The sequence below is a fragment of the Notolepis coatsorum genome (assembly GCF_963971535.1).
Source record: "Notolepis coatsorum genome assembly, chromosome: 9".
Taxonomy (NCBI): domain Eukaryota; kingdom Metazoa; phylum Chordata; class Actinopteri; order Aulopiformes; family Paralepididae; genus Notolepis; species Notolepis coatsorum.
The window spans coordinates 51,879,599-51,902,633 of record NC_140173.1 but is presented as its reverse complement, the minus strand read 5'-3'; the positions used below and the strand labels follow the sequence as shown (position 1 = coordinate 51,902,633).

General features: G+C 44.4%; 2 protein-coding genes across 2 annotated transcripts in view; one reads left to right on the top strand and one right to left on the bottom strand.

Moving 5' to 3' along the window:
* antxr1d (ANTXR cell adhesion molecule 1d) overlaps positions 1 to 12,718 on the bottom strand; it is a 126,287-nt gene extending 113,569 nt beyond the window's left edge. Inside the window, exon 1 of the mRNA XM_084322209.1 lies at positions 12,155 to 12,718. Within this exon, the coding sequence (XP_084178335.1) occupies positions 12,155 to 12,324 (170 nt within the window). The 5' untranslated portion in view covers positions 12,325 to 12,718. The remainder of the gene's footprint in view (positions 1 to 12,154) is intronic.
* A 3,304-nt stretch (positions 12,719 to 16,022) lies between these two features.
* znf488 (zinc finger protein 488) lies at positions 16,023 to 22,247 on the top strand. The gene is made up of 4 exons (XM_084321184.1): positions 16,023 to 16,124; positions 17,502 to 17,739; positions 19,223 to 19,460; positions 20,652 to 22,247. The coding sequence occupies exons 1-4, from the start codon at positions 16,114 to 16,116 to the stop codon at positions 21,818 to 21,820; spliced, it is 1,656 nt and encodes a 551-aa protein (XP_084177310.1). The 5' UTR covers positions 16,023 to 16,113; the 3' UTR covers positions 21,821 to 22,247.
* The last annotated feature ends 788 nt before the right edge of the window (positions 22,248 to 23,035 follow it).

Genomic DNA, 23,035 nt, shown 5'->3' with positions numbered 1-23,035 from the left:
GGTCAGGATAGTCTGATTGAAACTAATACATTTTAATCACTTTTTGCCTCGGGACGATGGCATTTAAGAAAGTATCTGCTGTTAAAATGACAAACAGCATTGACACTTTAATTCACGTCGATTAAAGTTTGTTTTATAATGCTCACTCAGCAGACCGCACGTGTTGTTGATAAATTACGTCATATGGTATCGGAGCGCAGAATTAGAGGGTACTCGCCGATACCAGCATTTTCGGCAGTATCGGAGGCATTTCCGATACTGGTATCGGTATCGGAACAACTCTAGAAATGTTTGGTCGTAAATCCGTTCGGGAATGAGACCCAATGAGTCTGTGTCTCTAATTACCATATTGACTCATCAGTATACTCTCGAGTTCAGAGAGAGGGAGAGAGAGATAGAGAAGGGGACCCGTCTTATCTCACACACGCAGCGTTTGTTTACACAGTGCTCCATGCCTCTCTCCTCTCTCTCTCTCTAGCAGGCAGTCGGACTCGGGAGCAGCATATCACTGTAATATCTTTGTGCATGCTCCCACGCGCACGCCCGTATTCCGATCCGTACAATAATAATCACAGGGGTATATATTGTCATTTGAAACAAGTTACCAATGCATTGTCCCGTGGGATTATGCCCCCCGCTGCTAAATTAATTAGTATCCCCCTCAGTCTCCCTCTCTGTGCCAGTCGCAGACTGTGTGGATGACTGTCACTCAAAGTGCTTATGGGCGGAGCCAGGCCAACACAGCCTGAAATCCAAAGTGAGAAAAATTATGCTTTTGAGTACTTGATTAGAAATATAAAACAAATTTTTAATAAAACCTTACAGAGGTGTTCCATAGACTCACAGGAATTGTGTAAAGTTTCCCAAATAGTGCTAGGAATAGCAATGCATGTCCCCTTTAAAGTAAACAGCATTAGTTGTAGACAACTACATGAGTCAGACCCACGCTTAAGAGCAGAGTGTTCCGTTTTCAAGGCATTTAAATAAACGTTACATTCTGTTGCCCTATTTTAGAATAGAAACGTTATTGTCTACTTGTGGAAATGTACCTTTGGCTTCACATATGCACCTTTGTTTACACAGTTTATTTCCTCATCTTTATATTGTGAGTTCATTATATTGTTTATACCGTTTATGTTCTCATATTTCTATATTCAGATACATTTGTATTGCCTATATTTATGTATTCCTACTATTACCCTGCCCATACATGTACCTCCACTCCCCCATGCTGCTGCTATGATACCCAAATTTCCCCAAGGGGATCAATAAAGGAATATCTTAGCTTAAGTTCTCTCCTGGCTGTGTAATAATGATGTAATCACGTTGTAATAATGGCAGTGTAATTATGCTGTAATAGCTGCATAATAATGCTGTAATGGCTGTGTAATAATGCTGTAAAAGCCGCATAATAATGCTGTAATAGCTGCGTAATAATGCTGTAATGGCTGTGTAATAATGCTGTAATGGCTGCATATTAATGCTGTAATGGCTGCATAATAATGCTGTAATAGCTGCATAATAATGCTGTAATGGCTGTGTAATAATGCTGTAATGGCTGCATAATAATGCTGTAATGGCTTCATAATAATGCTGTAATGGCTTCATAATAATGCTGTAATGGCTGTGTAATAATGCTGTAATAGCTGCATAATAATGCTGTAATGGCTGTGTAATAATGCTGTAATGGCTGCATAATAATGCTGTAATGGCTTCATAATAATGCTGTAATGGCTTCATAATAATGCTGTAATGGCTGCATAATAATTCTGTAATGGCTGTGTAATAATGCTGTAATAGCTGCATAATAATGCTGTAATAGCTGCATAATAATGCTGTAATGGCTGTGTAATAATGCTGCAATCAAGTTGTAATAATGGCAGTGAAATAATGCTCTTATAATGCTATTTATGTTATTACATGATCATCCAGTATTAAAACTGTTTATTAAAAGTTATATTAATTAGAAAGTTGATTTAATAAAGAAAAAATACTAATTTAATCAGATTAATCACTTTATTCAAATTGAGGATTTAGTTTGAGGATATTTATAAAAAAAAAGAAAAATTCGAATATTTTAATTTTAATATTTTTTTAATATTTTTTGTTATTAAAAACGAAGGTTCGAACGTCCGTTCGAAAAACCCTGACGAAGTTCGAACCCCAAAAACAGGCTTCGGGTACAGCCCTAGGTTGCTGCTCTGTGACAATCCCCATACTTCCAATAGAAACGAAAGGCAGCCAGTAGGGACGAGCACGAGTAATCAAGTACTCGCCTCGATTCTCTTTTTAATCTTTTTCTTAGGTTACCACCAAATACGTCCACCAAAAGTGCCCGTTTGTGCCGATGAAACTGAAAACTTGCTTTGAAATCTCGCTCTGAAATCCCGCGAGGCGTGAGTTTGTTGCAGGAAGCTGGAAGCGGTGGAGCATGGATAGTACACGCGTCACCGCTAAAAGTTTGTTAGCTTAGCTTTTTATTTTTCATAAGACTGTTGATACGGACATGTTGTTCCATGAGCGGAGAGGCCTGCTGCAGACAGTGAAGGTAATTATTACAAATGGTAACGGACTATTTTGACTGACAATACGCTTTAATTAAACATCGTGTATATTGCTGTGCACTGTTATGTCTGCGGTGTGAGACATAATAAAAATCTGCAGTGCACGTGTGTGACTCTGCGCAATATCTTGTTATTGCTGCTGCCGTGTGTTTTAACCCTTTCACAACCACACTACCAAAGGGTTAACCCTTTCACTGCGACAATACAGAAGGTTAACCCCGTCAGTGCCACAAACCTTCTGTAGTGTGGTAGTGAAAGGGTTAAGAAGCGTTCTAAAAATAGATTTCCCTAAACGATCGCTCGAGCACTAGTGGAGTAATTCATGCGAGTAGCTACTCAATCTGGGAAAACATTTACCCGTGCCCATCCCTACCAACCAGGAAGGAAAGCGGATACTGGCACTATTGCAATTTCCAGATTTCTACAAACACATTTCAAACCAAACGCACAACGCCAGGTATGTTTCGACAATGCAATGTAGATTAAGTCTTTATCTATAGTTCTCTTCACCTGGAAACCCCGCCCATTTAGCTTTCTCCTCTGCGACATCTAGTCAGATGTGCATTGAACCCAGTACGAGCGCAGCTCGAATCCAGACCTATGTGAAACCCCCACGACATGCAAAAATTCTCAGTAAACTATTACTCTGAGATAATTCCTGAGTCCCTGCGGTAATTACAGCATCACACGGCCAAAGGATAACTCAAGAGTGTGATATTACTCCCTGCTCTATCATTTGGGGATTAGTCTGGGGTCACAGTGTGGCATTTCAGGCCCGAGAAGCCCCACAAGTCAACACAGACTTGGAGAGAAAGAGCAGCGATTTCCTGGAGGCCTGTAGAAACATGCAGCGCCCAGACAGACAGACAGACAGACAGACAGACAGACAGACAGACAGACAGACAGACAGACAGACAGACAGACAGACACAGAGACACAGAGACAGACACACAGACAGACAGACAGACAGAGACACAGAGACAGACACACAGACAGACAGACAGACAGACACACAGAGACAGACACACACAGACAGACACACAGAGACAGACACACACAGACAGACACACAGAGACAGACACACACACAGAGATAGACAGACAGACACACAGACAGACACACAGAGACAGACAGACAGACAGACAGACAGACAGACAGACACACAGAGACAGACACACACACAGACATAGACAGACAGACACACAGACAGACAGACACACACAGACATAGACAGACAGACAGACAGACACACAGACAGACACACACAGACATAGACAGACAGACAGACACACAGACAGACAGACACAGACAGAGACAGACAGACATACAGACAGACACACACAGAGATACAGACAGACACACAGAGACAGACACACACAGAGACACACACACAGACAGACAGACAGACAGACAGACACACAGACAGACAGACAGACACACAGACAGACATACATACAGACACACACAGACAGACAGACTCAGACAGACAGACAGACTCAGACAGACAGGCCACACTCCCCAAGGCTGCTGCCACACTTTCACAATCAAAAGGGTAAAAAACTGAAGGAACGCCTGACGGACGTCACCACGGACATGCGAAAGGTCTCGTCAAACGCAACGGAAATGTCACCCGCTCCGTCCGACGTCTCTCGCCACTCACCGGCGGCGGCAGTGCTGGTGGTGAGCGTCAGAGAGGCAGTGCTGGTGGTGAGCGTCAGAGAGGCAGTGCTGGTGGTGAGCGTCAGAGAGGCAGTGCTGGTGGTGAGCGTCAGAGAGGCAGTGCTGGTGGTGAGCGTCAGAGAGGCAGTGCTGGTGGTGAGCGTCAGAGAGGCAGTGCTGGTGGTGAGCGTCAGAGAGGCAGTGCTGGTGGTGAGCGTCAGAGAGGCAGTGCTGGTGGTGAGCGTCAGAGAGGCAGTGCTGGTGGTGAGCGTCAGAGAGGCAGTGCTGGTGGTGAGCGTCAGAGAGGCAGTGCTGGTGGTGAGCGTCAGAGAGGCAGTGCTGGTGGTGAGCGTCAGAGAGGCAGTGCTGGTGGTGAGCGTCAGAGAGGCAGTGCTGGTGGTGAGCGTCAGAGAGGCAGTGCTGGTGGTGAGCGTCAGAGAGGCAGTGCTGGTGGTGAGCGTCAGAGAGGCAGTGCTGGTGGTGAGCGTCAGAGAGGCAGTGCTGGTGGTGAGCGTCAGAGAGGCAGTGCTGGTGGTGAGCGTCAGAGAGGCAGTGCTGGTGGTGAGCGTCAGAGAGGCATCGGGTAGCGAACGCTGTCAAAACAGTGCTTTCATCTCGAAGCATCGTCTAAAAACAGACTGCTGATGCCACCGTGTGTGTTACACGTCGTAAGGCGATGCATTCGGTCTGTCTTTTGTTCTAGTCCGATTATGCCCTGTGATTATCATTTTAGAGCTCTTATATGACTGGTCCTTACGGGGATAATGCAAGGATGATTCACTGGGAGTTTTTTTCTCTTCAGTCCCGTCTCACTGGCGTCACCGCTGGAGACGAGACACAGCTCTCCTCTTTGTCTCTGGTTATTCAGCTGCTGAATGACTCTCGGGAGTCGCATAATACTGAAGCTGCTACAGTATCGTCGCTGAGCAGCGGCTGGCCTAAAGGGTTTAGGGCGGCTGACCCCGATTAGGCGAATAGTCGAGTAATCGATCGAAAGGAGCCGTAGTCGACTGCCAACCTCTTAGTCGAATGCACAAAATATATATATTATAAAAAAAAATCTAAATTCAAAAGCAAAAGAGGCCTAGAAGCGTGGCTAACGCTAATGGCACGCATACCAGAGGCTAACTGCCTAAGAAAACAGGCACAGAGGCACTGAAAGAGGATTTCACCCATCTAATGAACACACTAGACTAGACAAATATCAAGATGTATCCATCAGTGGACCGATTGCATGTTTTTGCAGAGGACAAGAAGCCTTCAGTCGACTCCTTCAGACATTAAGCACCCCCACAGCCCAAATGGAATGATTAAATTTTTTTATAATAATATTATATATATATATATATATATATATATAATATTATTATAATTTTTTTTTATATATATATATATTTTTTTTTTTACTATCGACACATTTTGGCCAATCAAAGTCGACTATACAAATCCTTAGTCGGGGACAGCCCTAAAAGGGTTATAGGGAAGCAACCTTGCGCATCCGGAAGGTCACCGGTTGGATTCCTTTGGACCTGCAGGTGGAAAAATCTGGGCAGGGCTCGCTCATCACCCTCTCACTCTCCAGTCTCTCATCACCCTCTCACTCTCCAGTCTCTCATCACCCTCTCACTCTCTAGTCTCTCATCACCCTCTCACTCTCTAGTCTCTCATCACCCTCTCACTCTCTAGTCTCTCATCACCCTCTCACTCTCCAGTCTCTCATCACCCTCTCACTCTCCAGTCTCTCATCACCCTCTCACTCTCTAGTCTCTCATCACCCTCTCACTCTCCAGTCTCTCATCACCCTCTCACTCTCTAGTCTCTCATCACCCTCTCACTCTCCAGTCTCTCATCACCCTCTCACTCTCTAGTCTCTCATCACCCTCTCACTCTCCAGTCTCTCATCACCCTCTCACTCTCCAGTCTCTCATCACCCTCTCACTCTCCAGTCTCTCATCACCCTCTCACTCTCTAGTCTCTCATCACCCTCTCACTCTCCAGTCTCTCATCACCCTCTCACTCTCCAGTCTCTCATCACCCTCTCACTCTCTAGTCTCTCATCACCCTCTCACTCTCCAGTACCTCATCACCCTCTCACTCTCTCAGTCATCACCCTCTCACTCTCCAGTCTCTCATCACCCTCTCACTCTCCAGTCTCTCATAACCCTCTCACTCTCCAGTACCTCATCACCCTCTCACTCTCTCAGTCATCACCCTCTCACTCATCACCCTCTCACTCTCTCATCACCCTCCAGTCTCTCATCACCCTCTCACTCTCCAGTCTCTCATCACCCTCTGTCATCACCCTCTCACTCTCCAGTCTCTCATCACCCTCTCACTCTCCAGTCGCTCATCACCCTCATCACCCTCTCACTCTCTAGTCTCTCATCACCCTCTCACTCTCCAGTCTCTCATCACCCTCTCACTCTGGGTCTAGTCTCTCATCACCCTCTCACTCTCCAGTCTCTCATCACCCTCTCACTCTCTAGTCCCTCATCACCCTCTCACTCTCCAGTGGAATGGTAATCCACAATACAAAATACGGAGGGGGGGGGGGGGGGGGGGGGGGGGTTATCCTCCGAACGAAGCAATAAACGGAGAAGCAAACTATGAGAAAAGGAGCCTTCACCTCTGACATTTCATAAAAACAATACACAAGCATTTCTCTTGCCGTCAGCAACATGCCATTATCGTTGCTACTGTGTGTTTACACTTGAGTCCAGCGGATTGGGATCATGGCTGCTCTGAGAGTCTCTCGTCTCCCCCTCTCTGCTCGGCGTGTTTTGACATGTTTGCCTGTTCCACGTCCATGTGCATAATCTCACCTCTGAGATCCAGCCCAGATATGACAAAAATGTCAATTAAAACGACTTAGCAGCTGTGAACAGCCGTGCGTTTTTTGTCCGCACAAGACAGAAAGAGATCACACGTAAACTCCTCTGTGAGCTTAACCGACACTGCGAGTATTAACGTGATCTCTGTTGTTTAATGTTTTTGTTATAAAAATAAATGTTTTATCATTGGTTTGTTTTGGTATTTAATTGATTGTTTTTATTTGGGTCATTTGGTTGGAGAAACGTACACTTGCTTTTCGTCTATTCAGACCCTCAGACCCACTCCTATCCAGGCTCCTGGGGGATCATCAAAGTGAAAGCAGGCTATTCTCGCTCCTCACTCCACGATAGTGGAACGAACTTGAACTTCCCACCACAGTCAGGGAGGCTGAAACTCGGCCAATTTTCCACTGTCGACTAAAAACACACCTCTTCAAAAAATATCTGAAATTTTGAAGGAAACTTACTGTCTTTTACTATTTTGTACCTTACTACTATGCGACTATACGTATACTACTGCCTATCATGCCAATATGTCTATATTTACTATGCATTCAGAGTATAACACTCACGTTCAACACTATTTGACGAACAACGCCACTGACCCTTAGCTGCCAGAGAGGTACCCCTCCTGCTGACTTGTTGTTCACAATCTGTAAGTCGCTTTGGATAAAAGCCTCAACTAACTGACTAAACATAAATGTAAATATTCAAGTGATGTTAAAACACTCTGAGACAGTAGATAAATCATCCAGAGAAAAGATTTACAGCCTGAGGAATCAAAACATGGGAGATTTTAAAGATAATGCCTGGATGACATGACCTAGCATACTGATTAGTGATACACACCCGATATATTGGCAGACAGTCTGTTTCGGCTGATGTGGATATGGTTATTGGTCCGATTACATTTAATGGACGATATTTGGCCAATTGTAGAAATTACCTTTTTGTAACCTCTATACATGATGTCGAGTTTTGCTTAACCCTTTCACTGCCACACGACAGAAGGTTAACCCGTTACTGTGTGATAGTAAAGGGTTAACCTTCTGTTAACCGGCTGTCGTGTGGCAGTGAAAGGGTTAACCTTCTGTGAATTGTCGCAGTGAAAGGGTTAACCGTTTTGGTAGTGCGGCAGTGAAAGGGTAAGTTCGTTTTTGTACCCATTATATTTTAACAACTTACCAATGATGCTGTCGGTCGGTAGAGTCCTTTCTTGGCACAATACACACCATGCTTCATACAAAATACATGCAGCTCTGGCTAGTTAGCCACAAGACTAATACAAATCCAATGGGGCCACGCTCCGGTCTGTACAAATCCTGAAGTAAACGCTGAAACCTACTTGGGGTGCACTGTGGAGTAGGTTTCAGCGTTTATTTCAGGGGCTTGTACAGACTGGAGTGTGGCCCCATTGAGGGGCTTGTACAGACTGGAGTGTGGCCCCATTGAGGGGCTTGTACAGACTGGAGTGTGGCCCCATTGAGGGGCTTGTACAGACTGGAGCGTGGCCCCATTGACACTGCATTGGTGTTGTGGGCGGCTAACTAGCCGGAGCTCTAGCCAAATTATGAGGAACAGCGTGGACTGTGCTGAGAAAGGACTCTACCGATCCGACAACATCGTTGCTAAGTAGGAAATTAATACAGGATTTCAAAATTATGAACTTACCCTTGGACCAAATGAACAAAACTGATAAGGACTTCCGTCAACAAAACAAAATGTTAATGCATCCCCACTAGTGATGTTTATTCATCCTATGAATGACCAGTGGCATGACCAGTGTGTGGAAATCCAACCTCCCCCGTCAAATCAAGCTCAACTTCTTTCATGCAACAGTTGAGTCTGTCCTTTTGTATGGCAGTGAATGCTGGACCTTGAAGCCCACCCTGCAGAAGTCCTTGGATGGGTGCTACACCAGAATGATGCGCGTGGTGCTCAACATCAACAGGGATGAGCATGTCACTAATGCAATCTTGTATGGGGGGGTGCTAAAGGTGAGCGATAAAGTGGCAGTCAGGAGAATGAGGCTGGCAGGTCACTGCCAGAGACACCATGAGATGCCAACCAGCAAACTTGTGCTGTGGGAACCAACACACGGGCATCGATCACGAGGACGTCCCACATTAACCTACGTGGACCTACTCAGGAGAGATGCGGGAACAGAAAGCACCGGCGAGCTAGCCAGATGCATGGAGGATCGGGATGACTGGAAGCACCGATGGAGGGCCCGTCCGAGGACGACCTAGATAGATATGCTATATAGTCTGCGTGAGTGTTCTGATTGGGCTCTGATGCCTCAGTGATATATATATATATATATACTAGTGCTGTCAATAGATTAAAAAAATTAACTAATTAATCTCACAATTTTCTGTAATTAATCTAGATAAAAAAATCGCATTTTTCTATTTAAGACCGAAGCTTGTAACAGATATTTACTTGAGTAAAATCATGGAATTACTGTAAAATCAACACAAAGAAAGTATATTTAGATTCAAAGACTATTTTAATAGCTTTCTTTGAATACAGTTTCTCTCCTGTAAAATACAAATGTTCAACAAAACCCATCAACATTGACTCAGCTAGACCGCTTTCTTATATTATATTGAAACATTTTCACTCCATAGATTCATCTAGATAATTATTTTTTTAACGCTTTCAATTATTTAAATTAATATCCAGAGTTAAAGCATTAATTTTGACAGCCCTAATATATACACATAACATTACAATATAAAAAGGCTGCGTTTTTGTTTTTCTTCCATCCCGAGGGGCGGGCTAATCTAATTCTGCCGATGGGGATATAGCCTATATACAGCAATAAGGAGATAACCAGATTTCCGCTCATTCAATCACCGATCCATGACCACAATAGAGAGACCTATCAGATGTTATGTGCTCCACTGTCCACAGCACAAGGCCCCTTCTTCTACTGTAGCCAATAGGGTATATCTGCAGAGCCGCAAGCCCAACGTCTGGGCTGGGCTTCGGGGCTTGTACTCTGTTTGAGGCGGGACTTCGGGGCTTGTACTCTGTTTGACTGTGATTGATTGATTGATTGATTGAAAATTTTATTAACAGATTGCAGAATGAGTACAGTACAGCTCAATACTGTGCATTCGGGCTTGTACTCTGTTTGACTGTGCAGTAGTCAGTTTGTGCCGTTTATTTTAGGGATGAACCGATATGAAAATTTGCCACCGATACCGATTGTTCAACTAACACAATCGGCCGATACCGATACCGATATTTGTGGCAAAATATTTTTTTTAAATATTTTTTAAATATTTTTTTTTTTGTAATTTTTTTTTTTTTTGTAATATATATATATATTTTTTATGAAACTACTGTATATTTGTCTTACCAATTGTGCTCACCGATATGAACATAGGCCTCTTTACTTACTTAAAAAAAGGAAACATCGAGAAATAGCACTATCTCTCTACCAGTATGTTCTGCAGGGCTGCAGCTAGATACTAGTTCTCCCAGCATGGTCTACCTGCTGGGCTGCAGCGAGATACTATTGTCTCAACCAATGACATTTTGATTGACAGTCGATTCTGCCAATTACGTCACACACCGCTTGCACCCGCCTCTGCTGTTACCACCAATCGGCAAGCGTGTTGCATTTTTTACTTCTGCTTTTGTCCGCCATTGATTTTGACGACAGAGGTTTTCTATCTAGAACAACAACACGTTACACGGCGCGGCCGACGTTTAGCTTTTAGCTCCGCAGGATGACTTAAATGAGGCATAATGATTTTACTGCAACTAATGTTATAATAAAACAAAGCCTTTCTATACATGCGTCTGATTGAAAACGTTATTAACAGATTGCAGAATGGGTAAAACTCAGGGCTCTGTGAGCAACGGAAGGAACTGAGCTAGTATGAACGCTTGCTAGTTCGGGTAAATAATATGCTGATGTTATGAACGTGTAACACTAACTATATAATATTAATGCCACAAAACGAATGCCTTGTTAATCATAAGTAGTAACTTTGATGCAGTAGCTTGTGTGTGTGGGGGGGGACTAGTGGGGACGGCGTTGTGCAGGTCGCGAGTGAACTTTTTTTTGTCTTGACGCTACACAAATTGATGGATATTTATCGGCTACTGCCATCGGCACATTCAAGCTTATCTGCGATTGCAGTCAACAAGGCACTTATCGGCCGATACCGATACCCGACCGATACATCGGTGCACCCCTTATTTTTACAAGCAGTGAGGACTCGACAGCATTTGCATTTCTGTGTTCCGTGTTGCAGATTAGGGTTAAGGTTAGGGTTAAAAAATAAACAGCACAAACTGACTACTTCCGGGTTTTACAGAAAACAAGACAATGTACAAGCCCCGACGTCCCGCCCACGCACAGTCAAACAGAGTACAAACCCCGAAGCCCCGCCTCAAACAGAGTACAAGCCCCGAAGCCCCGCCTCAAACAGAGTACAAGCCCCGAAGCTCCGCCTCAAACAGAGTACAAGCGCCGAAGCCCCGCCCAGACGTTGGGCTTGCGGCTCTGCAGATATCCCCTACTCACTGTAGGCCAGTTGCTAGTTGCTACAGCTGTGTCCGCAGCAGCGTCACCAGGCTGAAACTCAAGCCTCCACGCATCCTGCCCTGCTGCCCACATCCCGTGGGGAAGAGCTGCTCCCCGGCCTCACGAGTTCTCAACGAAGGACAGGGAGGAACAGCCGTATTGTGTGTGGTGGCAACCGACAACACAGCCTATTGTATATTAAAACCCCTAATGGTGCACAAATATACATACAACTCGTGCACACAATTACAATCCAATAAGCCTAGTTTTACTCGTGCTGCAAGACGCTTTCAGAGAAACCCAAAGGGTTCCTTCAAACAGTGTCCTCTTGTGGCTGTTGTACAACAAAAAGTTAAAGCAAACAAAATAGCAACCGTGTTAACGTTATAATCGGTGCGTAAAAAGCGCAGACGGTATTATTTTGCGCGTCAGCCACAAGTTCTATAAACAAGGCGGTCTGGTTCCCCGAGTCACCGGGAGGAGGCGGGTTGTTAGTTGCATGGCGATGTGCAGTGATGAGAAAGTAACGAAAGTCATAAATAATATCGGACACTTACTTGTCCAAGACAAAATAGAGGTCGAAGGCACCTTGACAGGACCTCTCCTCCTCCTCCTGGTCCTCCGTCTGCAGCTCTCCCCTCGCCGAGGAGCCGGGCTCCAGGAGGAACAGCCCCAGCAGCACGACCCAGGCGAGAGACACGCGAAACCCAGTCCTCCTTCTCGCCATCTTATTATCCAGACAGTCCCTACCACTACTACCGACAGTATGACAAATGAAATGTGTTCACATTTTCTCGCACCGGCGACAAGAAAACGATCGTCTATTTGGCTGGATACGGATGCTGCGATACTTTAACGCCCTCTGCTCGGTCGAAACGGCGCTGGCATCTGTCGAAACAGAGGCGATGATAACTTGTCCGACGCCGCGCTCCTGCAGCAGCAACACAGTGGAGGGAGATGTTGTGGAGCAGGACAGGATGGAGCGAGGAGGAGGCTCAATACTCGGCTTTCCGGGATCAAAAACTATCAGCGCACTAGTCCGACACAGTGGTGATTAGAAACAGACTTTTGCGTTTGAGACAGGCGAACTATATAGTCTACAAAAATGCAATTAAGTCTACTTTTCTCTATTATTACAGGCAGCGGCGATTAACCCTTTCGTCGTTGCATTGGCAGGCCTACATTGATTTATAATAAAACACAATATACTATGACCTAATGATAAGGATAAGCACTCAATGAAGAAACCCAATCCCCTTGCCAAACATCTACGCTCATAGTGGTCAAATAAAAAGGCCATGTGTGTGTGTGTGAAGGGGGGGGGGGGGGTAGGATACAAACCCGGTTTAGGGTAAGGGGTGTAGAGGTATAGGCAATATGATACGAACCCGGTTTAGGGTAAGGGGTGTAGAGGTATAGGTAATATGATACGAACCCGGTTTAGGGTAAGGGCGGGGTGTAGGGGTAGGCAATGGGATACGAACTTGGTTTAGGGTAAAGGGTGTGTGTGTGTGTGTATAGGGTAGGTAATATGATACGAACCTGGTTTAGGGTAAGGGGTGTAGGGGTAAGATACAAACCTGGTTTAGGGTAAAGGGTGTGTAGAGGTATAGGCAATAAGATACAAACCTGGTTTAGGGTAAAGGGTGTGTAGGGGTATAGGCAATAAGATACAAACCTGGTTTAGGGTAAAGGGTGTGTAGGGGTATAGGCAATAAGATACAAACCTGGTTTAGGGTAAAGGGTGTGTAGGGGTAGGCAATATTATACGAATCCGGTTTAGGGTCATGGATGTATGGGGTAGGGAATAGGATACAAACCTGGTTTACGGTAAGGGGTGTATAGGTAATATGATACAAACCCGGTTTCGGTAAGGGGTGTAGGGGTAGGGAATATGATACAAACCTGGTTTAGGGCCGGGGTATGGGGTGCAGGAGGAGGAAATGGTTCAAATGTGAGCTCCAGGTATTGACAATACCACATGGCCCCCAATGGCCACCACAACCCAACATGTATAATTACTGTAGATGCTATATACCCCATGGTCCCCAATGGCCGGCCACCACAACCCAGCGTGTAGATCGAACACAGCATCTCACCAGGGTTATCAAGTGGGCACCTCCCTTCGCTGGTGTTTCGTCAAGTTAGGCCACGACAGGCTCAGCCCAACAGAACAATGTTAAGCTAAAGGATTTCGTAGATAGCCTATAGACCCAATTAGCCCAAAGTTCAATTGAATACGTTTATGATCACACGTTCTCCTTTCAAATCTTTAATCTTTAGCCTATATGTGTCATCTATTTGATGTGCTTTGTGTCCAGAGGTCAATAATATGGTGTGGTCTTGAAGTTCTGCGCTTTGTCTCTGTGTGATCAACTAATAGGCTACTATACAGGCCTTTGTGTTTCGCCCCCAATGAGAAACAAATAAATACCAGATTAGACATATACGTTTAGCCTGCCAGTGTATCAAAATCAATTAATTACATGGAGCACAGTTGGTGACAGCATATCTGTCTAAATAGTCATTGTGAGTGAGTGAAGCAATATCGTTTGGGGCATTATACATTTTTTATGTGACCTGGTTGGTAATGCAGATTAATTTACTCTCAAATCGATCAGATGTTTGAGAAATCATTCCATGCCACTACACATTGGCTATATAGGCAGGGAATTGGGTGCACCAGTCAGACTGCACACACTGCCCTGGGCGCTGCACCTATACATGCCTGCCCCCAATTAGTCAAATCAAGGACATTATAGTGTGCGTGTGTGTCTGTGTGTGTGTGTGTGTGTGTGTGTGTGTGTGTGTGTGTGTGTGTGTGTGTGTGTGCGTGTGTGTGTCTGTGTGTGTGTCTGTGTGTGTATGTGTCCAGTGACAGACTGACATCTTATTGTCTGAATGTCATCACCACGATTTCAATTGCAATCCGTTTGTCTACTTTTAGAAAATACAATTATTGGGAAGTTCACATAGATCAAAACAGACTCTCATGTTTTAATAGGCTGTAACGGATGGTACCGTGAAGCGCAGTCACGAAGGACTTCAGATGTTGTGAAGTGACTGGGTGAGTAGCGGTGCTATGGGTTAAACTCACTCTCATCCTCAAAAAAAAAGACAGATAGACACGTTGCAACGTAGTGGATTCACCTCTTGGTATAGCGGTCTGTGTTGCTGCCTCCGGTGTGGGAGACCGGGGTTCGACTCCCACTCGGGGCATCGAAGTTTGAGGTGATGTCACAACCGTTACATATAGACTGTTACATATAGACTGTTATATATAGGAACATTGTAAAAGTTGCATTGGTGTAAAATAAACAGTCTATTTCTTAAAATAAGAGTCATATTGGTGTTTTCTGTTTCGAAAAGGACACCTCGGCAGATAAATGTGCAGAACCTCGTTGTTAGCCCCCTGAGAATAGGCTATTTTCTGGCGCAACACAGTGGTAATTATTGGCCATTATTGACCCGGGTGGTGTGGCTTTGCCACTGGGTAAATGCATTATTCATGAATTAAATGTTTTCGTCTAATGGCAATTTGGTGGATTATTCTGCACTAAAGCTTTAGTTTGGCTAAATGTATAGGTTAGAGTTAGCATGTCAATTTCTATAGAATGAAAGAAAAGCGGGAATAAAAAAAAGCCTCCGGTATAATTCGGTAAAACCATAAACATATAGTAAACAATATGGTATGGCAAGAAACAAACAAAGTCAATACGTATACTAGACCACAACTATATAGGGAAAGTATACAGCTGTAAAAGGAGTATTGTCTGCTAGCGCACGTGTCAAGTGCACGTGGACAACAACATAGAGTTTCAAGTTTCAAGTTTTTGTTTTATTTATCATAATGTACATTACAGTGAAATGCTCGGTTCTGTATGAGCCCCCTGAGAATGCACTTCATACAGTAAAAGGAATAAAGTCCAAACACTATACAAAATATAGCTACAACAATATACAAACTATAAAGTACAACATATACAAAATGCAAACTTTTTCAAATGAAAAAAACGGGGTAGGGATGTAGTGCAAATATTTTAGTAATAAATAGATACAATGATATATGAGCATTGAGAGATAACCTTAACCTGTGACGTTGGTTCAATAAACCCACGGGAATAAATACATTAGAATGAGAGACGCTTTGCGTATAAAAGCATTTAAATTAGCCCCGTCACTGCACCGCAAGCACCTCCTTCGGCACGGGGTCCCTTTTGGTTCATTAGGGACTGTAAAAATCAGACCCCCCGAGGGTCCATAAAAGGAGGGACATAGTGTGTGTGTGTGCGTGTAGTGTGTGTGCGCGCGCGTGAGCGTGCGTGCGCTTGTGCCACGCTTCGCTGCGCTTCCCGACGGGGATAAGTGTGTGTGCGAGTGGAGAGGGGAGGCAGTATCGAGACAGATTCGGTCGTGATAACTCTCTCCGCTCTCCGACGGCCACAACAGAACGGGAGGCACCTGCTGGGAAAACCTCTTCGCTTTATACCGTCGGCAGGGGAATCATCTTTCATCCATGGCTAGCGGGTGAGTGTTTATAAGCGACATAGTACGCGTGGCACCTGCCCTAAATGTCTCCTTATAGTTACACCGCGTTCCTCGTTCGAGTTGGGGCAGGTGTGTGCAAGGCGTAATATTCAATTGCCTGAAATTAGGTTCTACGTCGACAACGGTGGAAACAAAACCTTCCACAAGTACCCAATTAACCGTAGAATTGTGATAAATAACCTATATTATTATAAACCCGGTGTGCCCGGCCAGCGATTTATAATGACGAAGTTTATAGTCGAAATGAGAATGGAATTAGTTTATCCCAAAACGGAGAAGACACGACATACTGATGTTGATGAATTGCAATTACGAGAGGCTTGTTTCGAGACGGATCAGGAGGCGGGTTGGCTGCACGGCAGATGGGGGGACAAAAGGAGAAACGGACTGAAAAGCTGAGACAAAGGCCGTTAGAAGTCATTTCGCATGGGCTGTGTCTGTGTGGCTATACTGTACAGTTTGGTCAGCTGCATTTTGCCAGCAAATAACCAAAAAGAACAATTCGTAAATTAATGTAGCCAATATTGATATAAATGCAACACAACATGCTCATAACGGCTATAGGACCCTCCCCTCCCGATATCAGTAGCAGCAGGTATCAAACCATCTCAAATCTCAAATTTCTCGGATCGAGCGAGGCTTGTTGACAGAAATAATTGCCGAAATAATGCCTGTGCCAATTTAAATTGAACATTAGGCTACTGGGGCTGAGAATCAGGGGTTCCTTTTTGACCAAGCTGACTTTTATTCATGTCCAATACATATTTAGGGCAGGCTATACTTATACTTTGGGGATTTGTATTATTTTGTATTTTTAATATAAATGGTAAATGGTGCATTTATATAGTGCTGTTATCCTTTTATTCCTCACATTTGACCAATTCACTGCACACATCACGCATCATTCACATCATTGGCAACCATCATGCAAGGTGCCAACCTGCTCATCGGGAGCAGTGTCTTGCTCAAGGACACGTCGAAACGCTATACCCTTGAGGCGCGGGGATGGAACCGGTAACCTCCGGATTACCAGACGACTGCTCTATACCTCCAGAGCCACTGTCGCCCCCCACCCCAATATAATAGCCAATTTATTTAATTTGGGAATGGAAAGCATGTCCAATGACTCTCAATCTGGGGGCGACAGTGGCTCGGGAGGTAGAGTAGTCGTCTGGCAATCCGGAGGTTCCCGGTTCGATTCCCGCTCCTCCCAGGCAGCGTGTCGATGTAGAGTGAATGGGTAAAATGTGAGTAACAAATTGTAAAGCGCTTTGGATAAAAGCGGCAAAGCGCTATATAAAAAAGCAGCCATTTACCAATCTGATGACAACCTTTTTTTGTGTGTTAATCCAACAGATTAACCATGATGGAGCACTCGTTTCTACCACCTCGCTCCATCATCTGGACCAGTGACAGTAAAGACGCCTTGCAGCAGCGCGCGGACCTCGACACCAGTGTGGTCGTGACGCGCAGCATCCCCGTGGGCGCGTGCTTCGGGCCGTGCATGCTCCACAACAACAACACCTTCTACGACACCATCGCCTTCATAGCGCTGAAATCCTGCGACAAGAGAAATAAATCCTACGTGTTTCGCGTGAGTTCCCCCCCGAGCCTGGAGGAAAATATACCCCCGTTCGTTACCCTTTCACTGCCACACTACAGAAGGTTAACCCTTTACTATCATACGTCGGTAGTGTGATAGTAAACCCGTCGGTAGTGTGATAGTAAAGGGTTAACCTTCTGTAGTGTGGCAGTGAAAGGGTTAACCTAGCTGATGTTGTGTGGCAGTGAAAGGGTTAACCTTCTGTGTATTGTTGCAGTGAAAGGGTTAACCGTTTGGTAGTGTGGCAGTGAAAGGGTTAACCTGCTGTTGTGTGGCAGTGAAAGGGTTAACCTTCTGTGTATTGTCGCAGTGAAAGGGTTAACCGTTTGGTAGTGCGGCAGTGAAAGGGTTAAGCGTACAGCATTTTAATAATAAAAGACGAATTTAAAAATCAAATTACTTATGATTATTTTGCAGGGCTCCAATGTCCACGACTCAAATAGCTCCCCAATACCGCACCATATATCCTTGATTGTTGTTGATTCCAATAGATTAGATTAGATTGGATTATATTCAAATGTATATTGTCATCATTATACAGCACAAGTACAGTATAACGAAAATAAGTTTGGCATCCAAACATTGTGTAAAAGTAACAGTAAAGTGCCATAGTTATATACAATGTACAGGTGATTAAACTGGGTATAAAAATATACAAGTTAGTACTACTGAGTGTATAGTGCTAATTACATGGCCAGCAGTGGAGTAGGATATGTACAGACATGTGAGGATATATATTATACACGGTGACTGAGAATATATATATATGTGTGTGTGTGGTATATACAGCATTACAGTACTGTCTGTACATGCTATCATCTATATGTGGTAAATATAAAGATAGGACACGCTATGTGGCTATTCCCAGTTGAAACCAACACAGCTCACGGCCAGCTTCTCTCCGATGTAGTTTCTTCCCCCTCAAATGTATATACTCTTTTTTAGACTCTTTTTGTATCACAAACAGTACTGTATTTGTAGATCTGGTATGTCATAAAAGATGTAGCAGTACTACTGTCTCTATCTGTATGTCATGTATGTCATATATGTTATGATGAATTGAAAATGGGGGGCCCTGATGTAAACAAGACGAAAGTCTTTCTCTGGTCTGCATCCCCTTAACAATTGTGTGTATTGAGCTGTACTGTATTGTACCCATTCTGCAAAGAATGAATGAATGAATGAATGAATGAATGAATGAATGAATGAATGAATGAATGAAAACGTTATTTAACAGATTGCAGAATGGGTACAATACAGTACGGCTCAATACACACAATTGTTAAGGGGATGCAGACCAAAGAAAGACGTTTGTCTTGTTTACATCAGGGTCCCCCATTTTCAATTCATAGTGACATTTATGACATACATGACATCATGCCATTTATGGCATAGGGACACATGACATACAGGTATATATAATCTGTTAATAAAATGTTCAATCAATCAATCCGTGGTTCCCGTCAACATGCAGGTGGACCCCGCGGCGATGCGCAGCGCGGCGCTGGTGTGGTCGTGGCTGCGGCTGGTGCAGGCGGCGCGGCACCGGGAGGAGCAGAACGCAGAGGCATACCTCCGCGCGGGCCAGCTGTACGTGCGCACCACCCGGCACGTCCGCGCGGAGGAGGAGCTGCTGGTCTGGTACGACCAGGAGCTGTCTCACCTACTGGGCTTCACAGACATGATGACCACCACCAGAGGACACAATGGCGGTGAGGCCGGCGTGCTGCAGTGCGATTGATTGATTGAAAATTGTATTAACAGATTGCAGAATGGGTACAGTACAGTACAGCTCAATACACACAATTGTTAAGGGGATGCACATGTACTGTACATTGGAGGTGGTTGGGTGGGTGGGGTGGGGGGTTGTGTAGGCGGGGTGGGGTAACTGTACATTGGATTATCCACAAAACTTTACTTGGTCCCAAGAAGAAGGTCTCGTCACGTAGGGCTGCAACGATTAGTCGACATAATCGACGACGTCAGATTATTATTTATTATAACAAGAAGCGAGCTGGCGCCAGCGGTAGACTTTTTTATGGAATACAGAATTATAGGCTATACTATGTGAACTATACGTTTGACATCCAACCGCACAGTGCAAATGTATAACAGTAAAGTGCAATAGTGATATACAATATACAGTTGATTGAACTGGGTGTATAAAATATATAAATTAGCACTACTCAGATCAGATGTATGTGTACAGAGTTGTAGTATTAATATGTACAGTACATGAACACTACACAACAACAACCACCAAACACACATAGCACACACATCCACACGCACACACTCACTTTAAACAAACACACTGTAGCACCCACTCCACACACTTTATAGCACACACCCACTTTAAACAAACACACTGTAGCACCCACTCCCCACACTTTATATTTATGGATGAAGGATTGCACTACAACTCGTACACCTTACTGTAAATTGTACCTAAAATTGTACCTCATCCCATTTCTGCTTTGCACTAGATAGTACTGTACATTAGTACACTGCATAGTTGTGTATTGTATATTATATGGTAACTCAGAACATTGTACATATGTCTATACCGAACAACTGTGACCTCATTTTCTTCTTCTAAATTCATGCTATATTATGTTATTATGTTATTTGATACTATCTTGTCTAGCACAGTCTCTGGAGCGTAACAGTAAGAAGCATTTTGTATGAAAGTATTCTGTACTTCTGTATGACAACTATTAAAGAACTACAGTATAGGTATAAATTCACTATAGTCATACTGGCCAGGATCGTAAGGGATAATACTTTAACGAAATGATGCCTATATAATGGGAAATAAACGACATGTATTTTTGCTTACACTGTGCATTATTATGCTTGGATTATTATACCCTATATTAATATCACGTGTGTTCCTTTTACAGAGTTCAAGTGCTTCAAATGTGACCAAGTCTTCAAGAATGAGCATCCGTTCCTGGCGCACTGCAGGTTCCTGTGCGCCCTGCAGGTGAGGAGCGAGGCGTGGGGCAGAGAGGTCACCAGAGAGGTCCAGGTCCACAACAGAGAGGTCCAGGTCCACAGACACGTGGAAGTGAAGAGGCAGCGTCGAGTGACAGATTTCCACAACATCGCCAGAGATTTGGAACATAAAAAACCAGGCACCGACGAGGACGCCGATGTGTCCCCTATAAAGAAAAAGAAATACGACGAAACCGTTTATCCCCGGGGGGGAAGGAAATCGGTGCTTTTGGAGAAAACAAACATCTCCAACGACTCCAACATCACACATCTAACCCGAGACCTGCACCACCCAGCAGCACCGGAGCCGGTGTCCGTCTCCGTTTTCAAACCGAAGGCGGACAAGCTCAAAAACGACCAGTCGGAATGTAAGAACGGCGCTTTTCCCGAAGTCGGAGAGACCACCAAGGGGAGTTTTACGCACGACAAAGAGAGGCCTGCAGCGGGAGAGGACAGAGGGCCGGAGACGGGAGAGGGATCTGGCCTGCACCCAACCAGCAGCAGTGCATTTTCACTGGTCCTGTCGAGTGGCCACGGGGAACAGAAAAGCGCTTTCTGCAAACCGAGCAAAAGAACTTCTACCACTAACGACCTCGCGGCGCACCTGCCCACCCCTCCAGCCGCGCCCGCCGGCCGCCAGGAAGAGATGGCTAACATTTTCACCCCGAGGGCCGTGTTAGGGTACAGCAACATGCTGACATCAACCATGCTGCACGGTGAACTGCGAGGCGCACAGACTCTGTCCACCCCCATGTTCCATTACGCACCAGAACACTGGTCGCGGAGCATCGGGGCTCAGCAGCTCCCGACCCCCTCCTCCTCCTCCTCTCTCGCGATCCTCCCGCCGACCTTCACCTCCTTCGGGGTGTCGGTGCAGAACTGGTGCGCCAAATGTAACCTGTCTTTCCGCATGACCTCGGACCTCGTGTTCCACATGCGCTCGCACCACAAGAAGGAGTTCGCCGTGGAGTCGCAGGTGAGGAGGAGGCGGGAGGACAAACTCACCTGCCCCATCTGTCACGAGTACTTCCGCGAGCGGCACCATCTCTCCAGACACATGACCTCTCACAATTAACAACGACAGAAGACAATAAACTTTCTTTAAAATGCAAATGATGCTTTATGTATTTAACAAACTGCTTTAGATTTAAGATTCACGATAAGACTTTGCAGTATATCAGTGAATGTAGGTATAGTAGCTCTATACAGCAAATAGAAGGTTGCACACCAGTGTGCAAAGGATACATGATGGTCATCAAGGCCTGTCCACTAGATGGCGGTAGAGGTACGTGTAAACTGATTCTTCACCATCGCTCTGTGCTCTTTGGCCCTGTTTGTTAGGCTAAATTAATTTATGTCTGAAGTGTGCCTTATAAAACTCAGGATGGACCTTAAGAGGAAGATGTTGGCAACAGATCACGATGGTCACAATTTAAAAAGTATTTACACCATTCCCTCATTGACCAGTTTGTTCACTGTCGAATAAGCCAATGGGGGTTGCTTTGTACAGGTAATACAGACTTTTAAGTGTGTTTGCTGATTTCGTTTCCGGATCTAAAATCATCAAATCAAAACCGACTTTGTTCTACTGTTTCCCTTTTCTTCTATCTGCTTGTTCAAGCATCAACGACTCATGTCTCAATTCTCCTCTATTCCAACAGGGGGCATCAGGTGTCAACTTTTCTCCAAAACAGACAACAGGGGGAGGGAGGGGGATAATAATAATAATAATAATAATAATAATAATAATAATAATAATAATAATAATAATAATAATAATAATAATAATAATAATAATAATAATAATAATAATAATAATAATGTAAAATATATATGTATATCAGAATGAAGTGGGTATATTCTTAATGAATCCTTTAAGAGCCCAATCATTTATCCAAAATGTAAAGAAATGGGTAGCTCCACCACCACATACTCAAAAAAAGAAAGAAATTATTCTCATAGTTGATTGACTGAGCTCTTGATATGCGGACTAACACTAGACAACAGGTACAGATGAGAATAAGAAAACGTTTTTCAAACGTAGAATTATGCATATTTCATTTGAAATGCTTCCATGGGCAAACTTTTACTTAAGTATAATGTTTAAGAGGAGGCCCCTTACTTTGACCAGAATACTATTCCATCAGAGTATGCATACTTTTAGACCTTGTGTAGGCTACCCCTCTTACTCCTGTACGCCTATCACGGAGGACTCAAACCAAAGTCAGTTTCAGTCAAAGGCTTCATATTCACAACAGGCCTGCCGTGGTCCATCCCTGGGAATAGTGAG

Bases quoted from the DNA above. Each gene is read 5' to 3' on its own strand.
- znf488 (XM_084321184.1), top strand. The intron at 17,740-19,222 runs GTGAGTTCCCCC...GTCAACATGCAG, and splicing joins ATAAATCCTACGTGTTTCGC to GTGGACCCCGCGGCGATGCG. The intron at 19,461-20,651 runs GTGAGGCCGGCG...TTCCTTTTACAG, and splicing joins CACCAGAGGACACAATGGCG to AGTTCAAGTGCTTCAAATGT.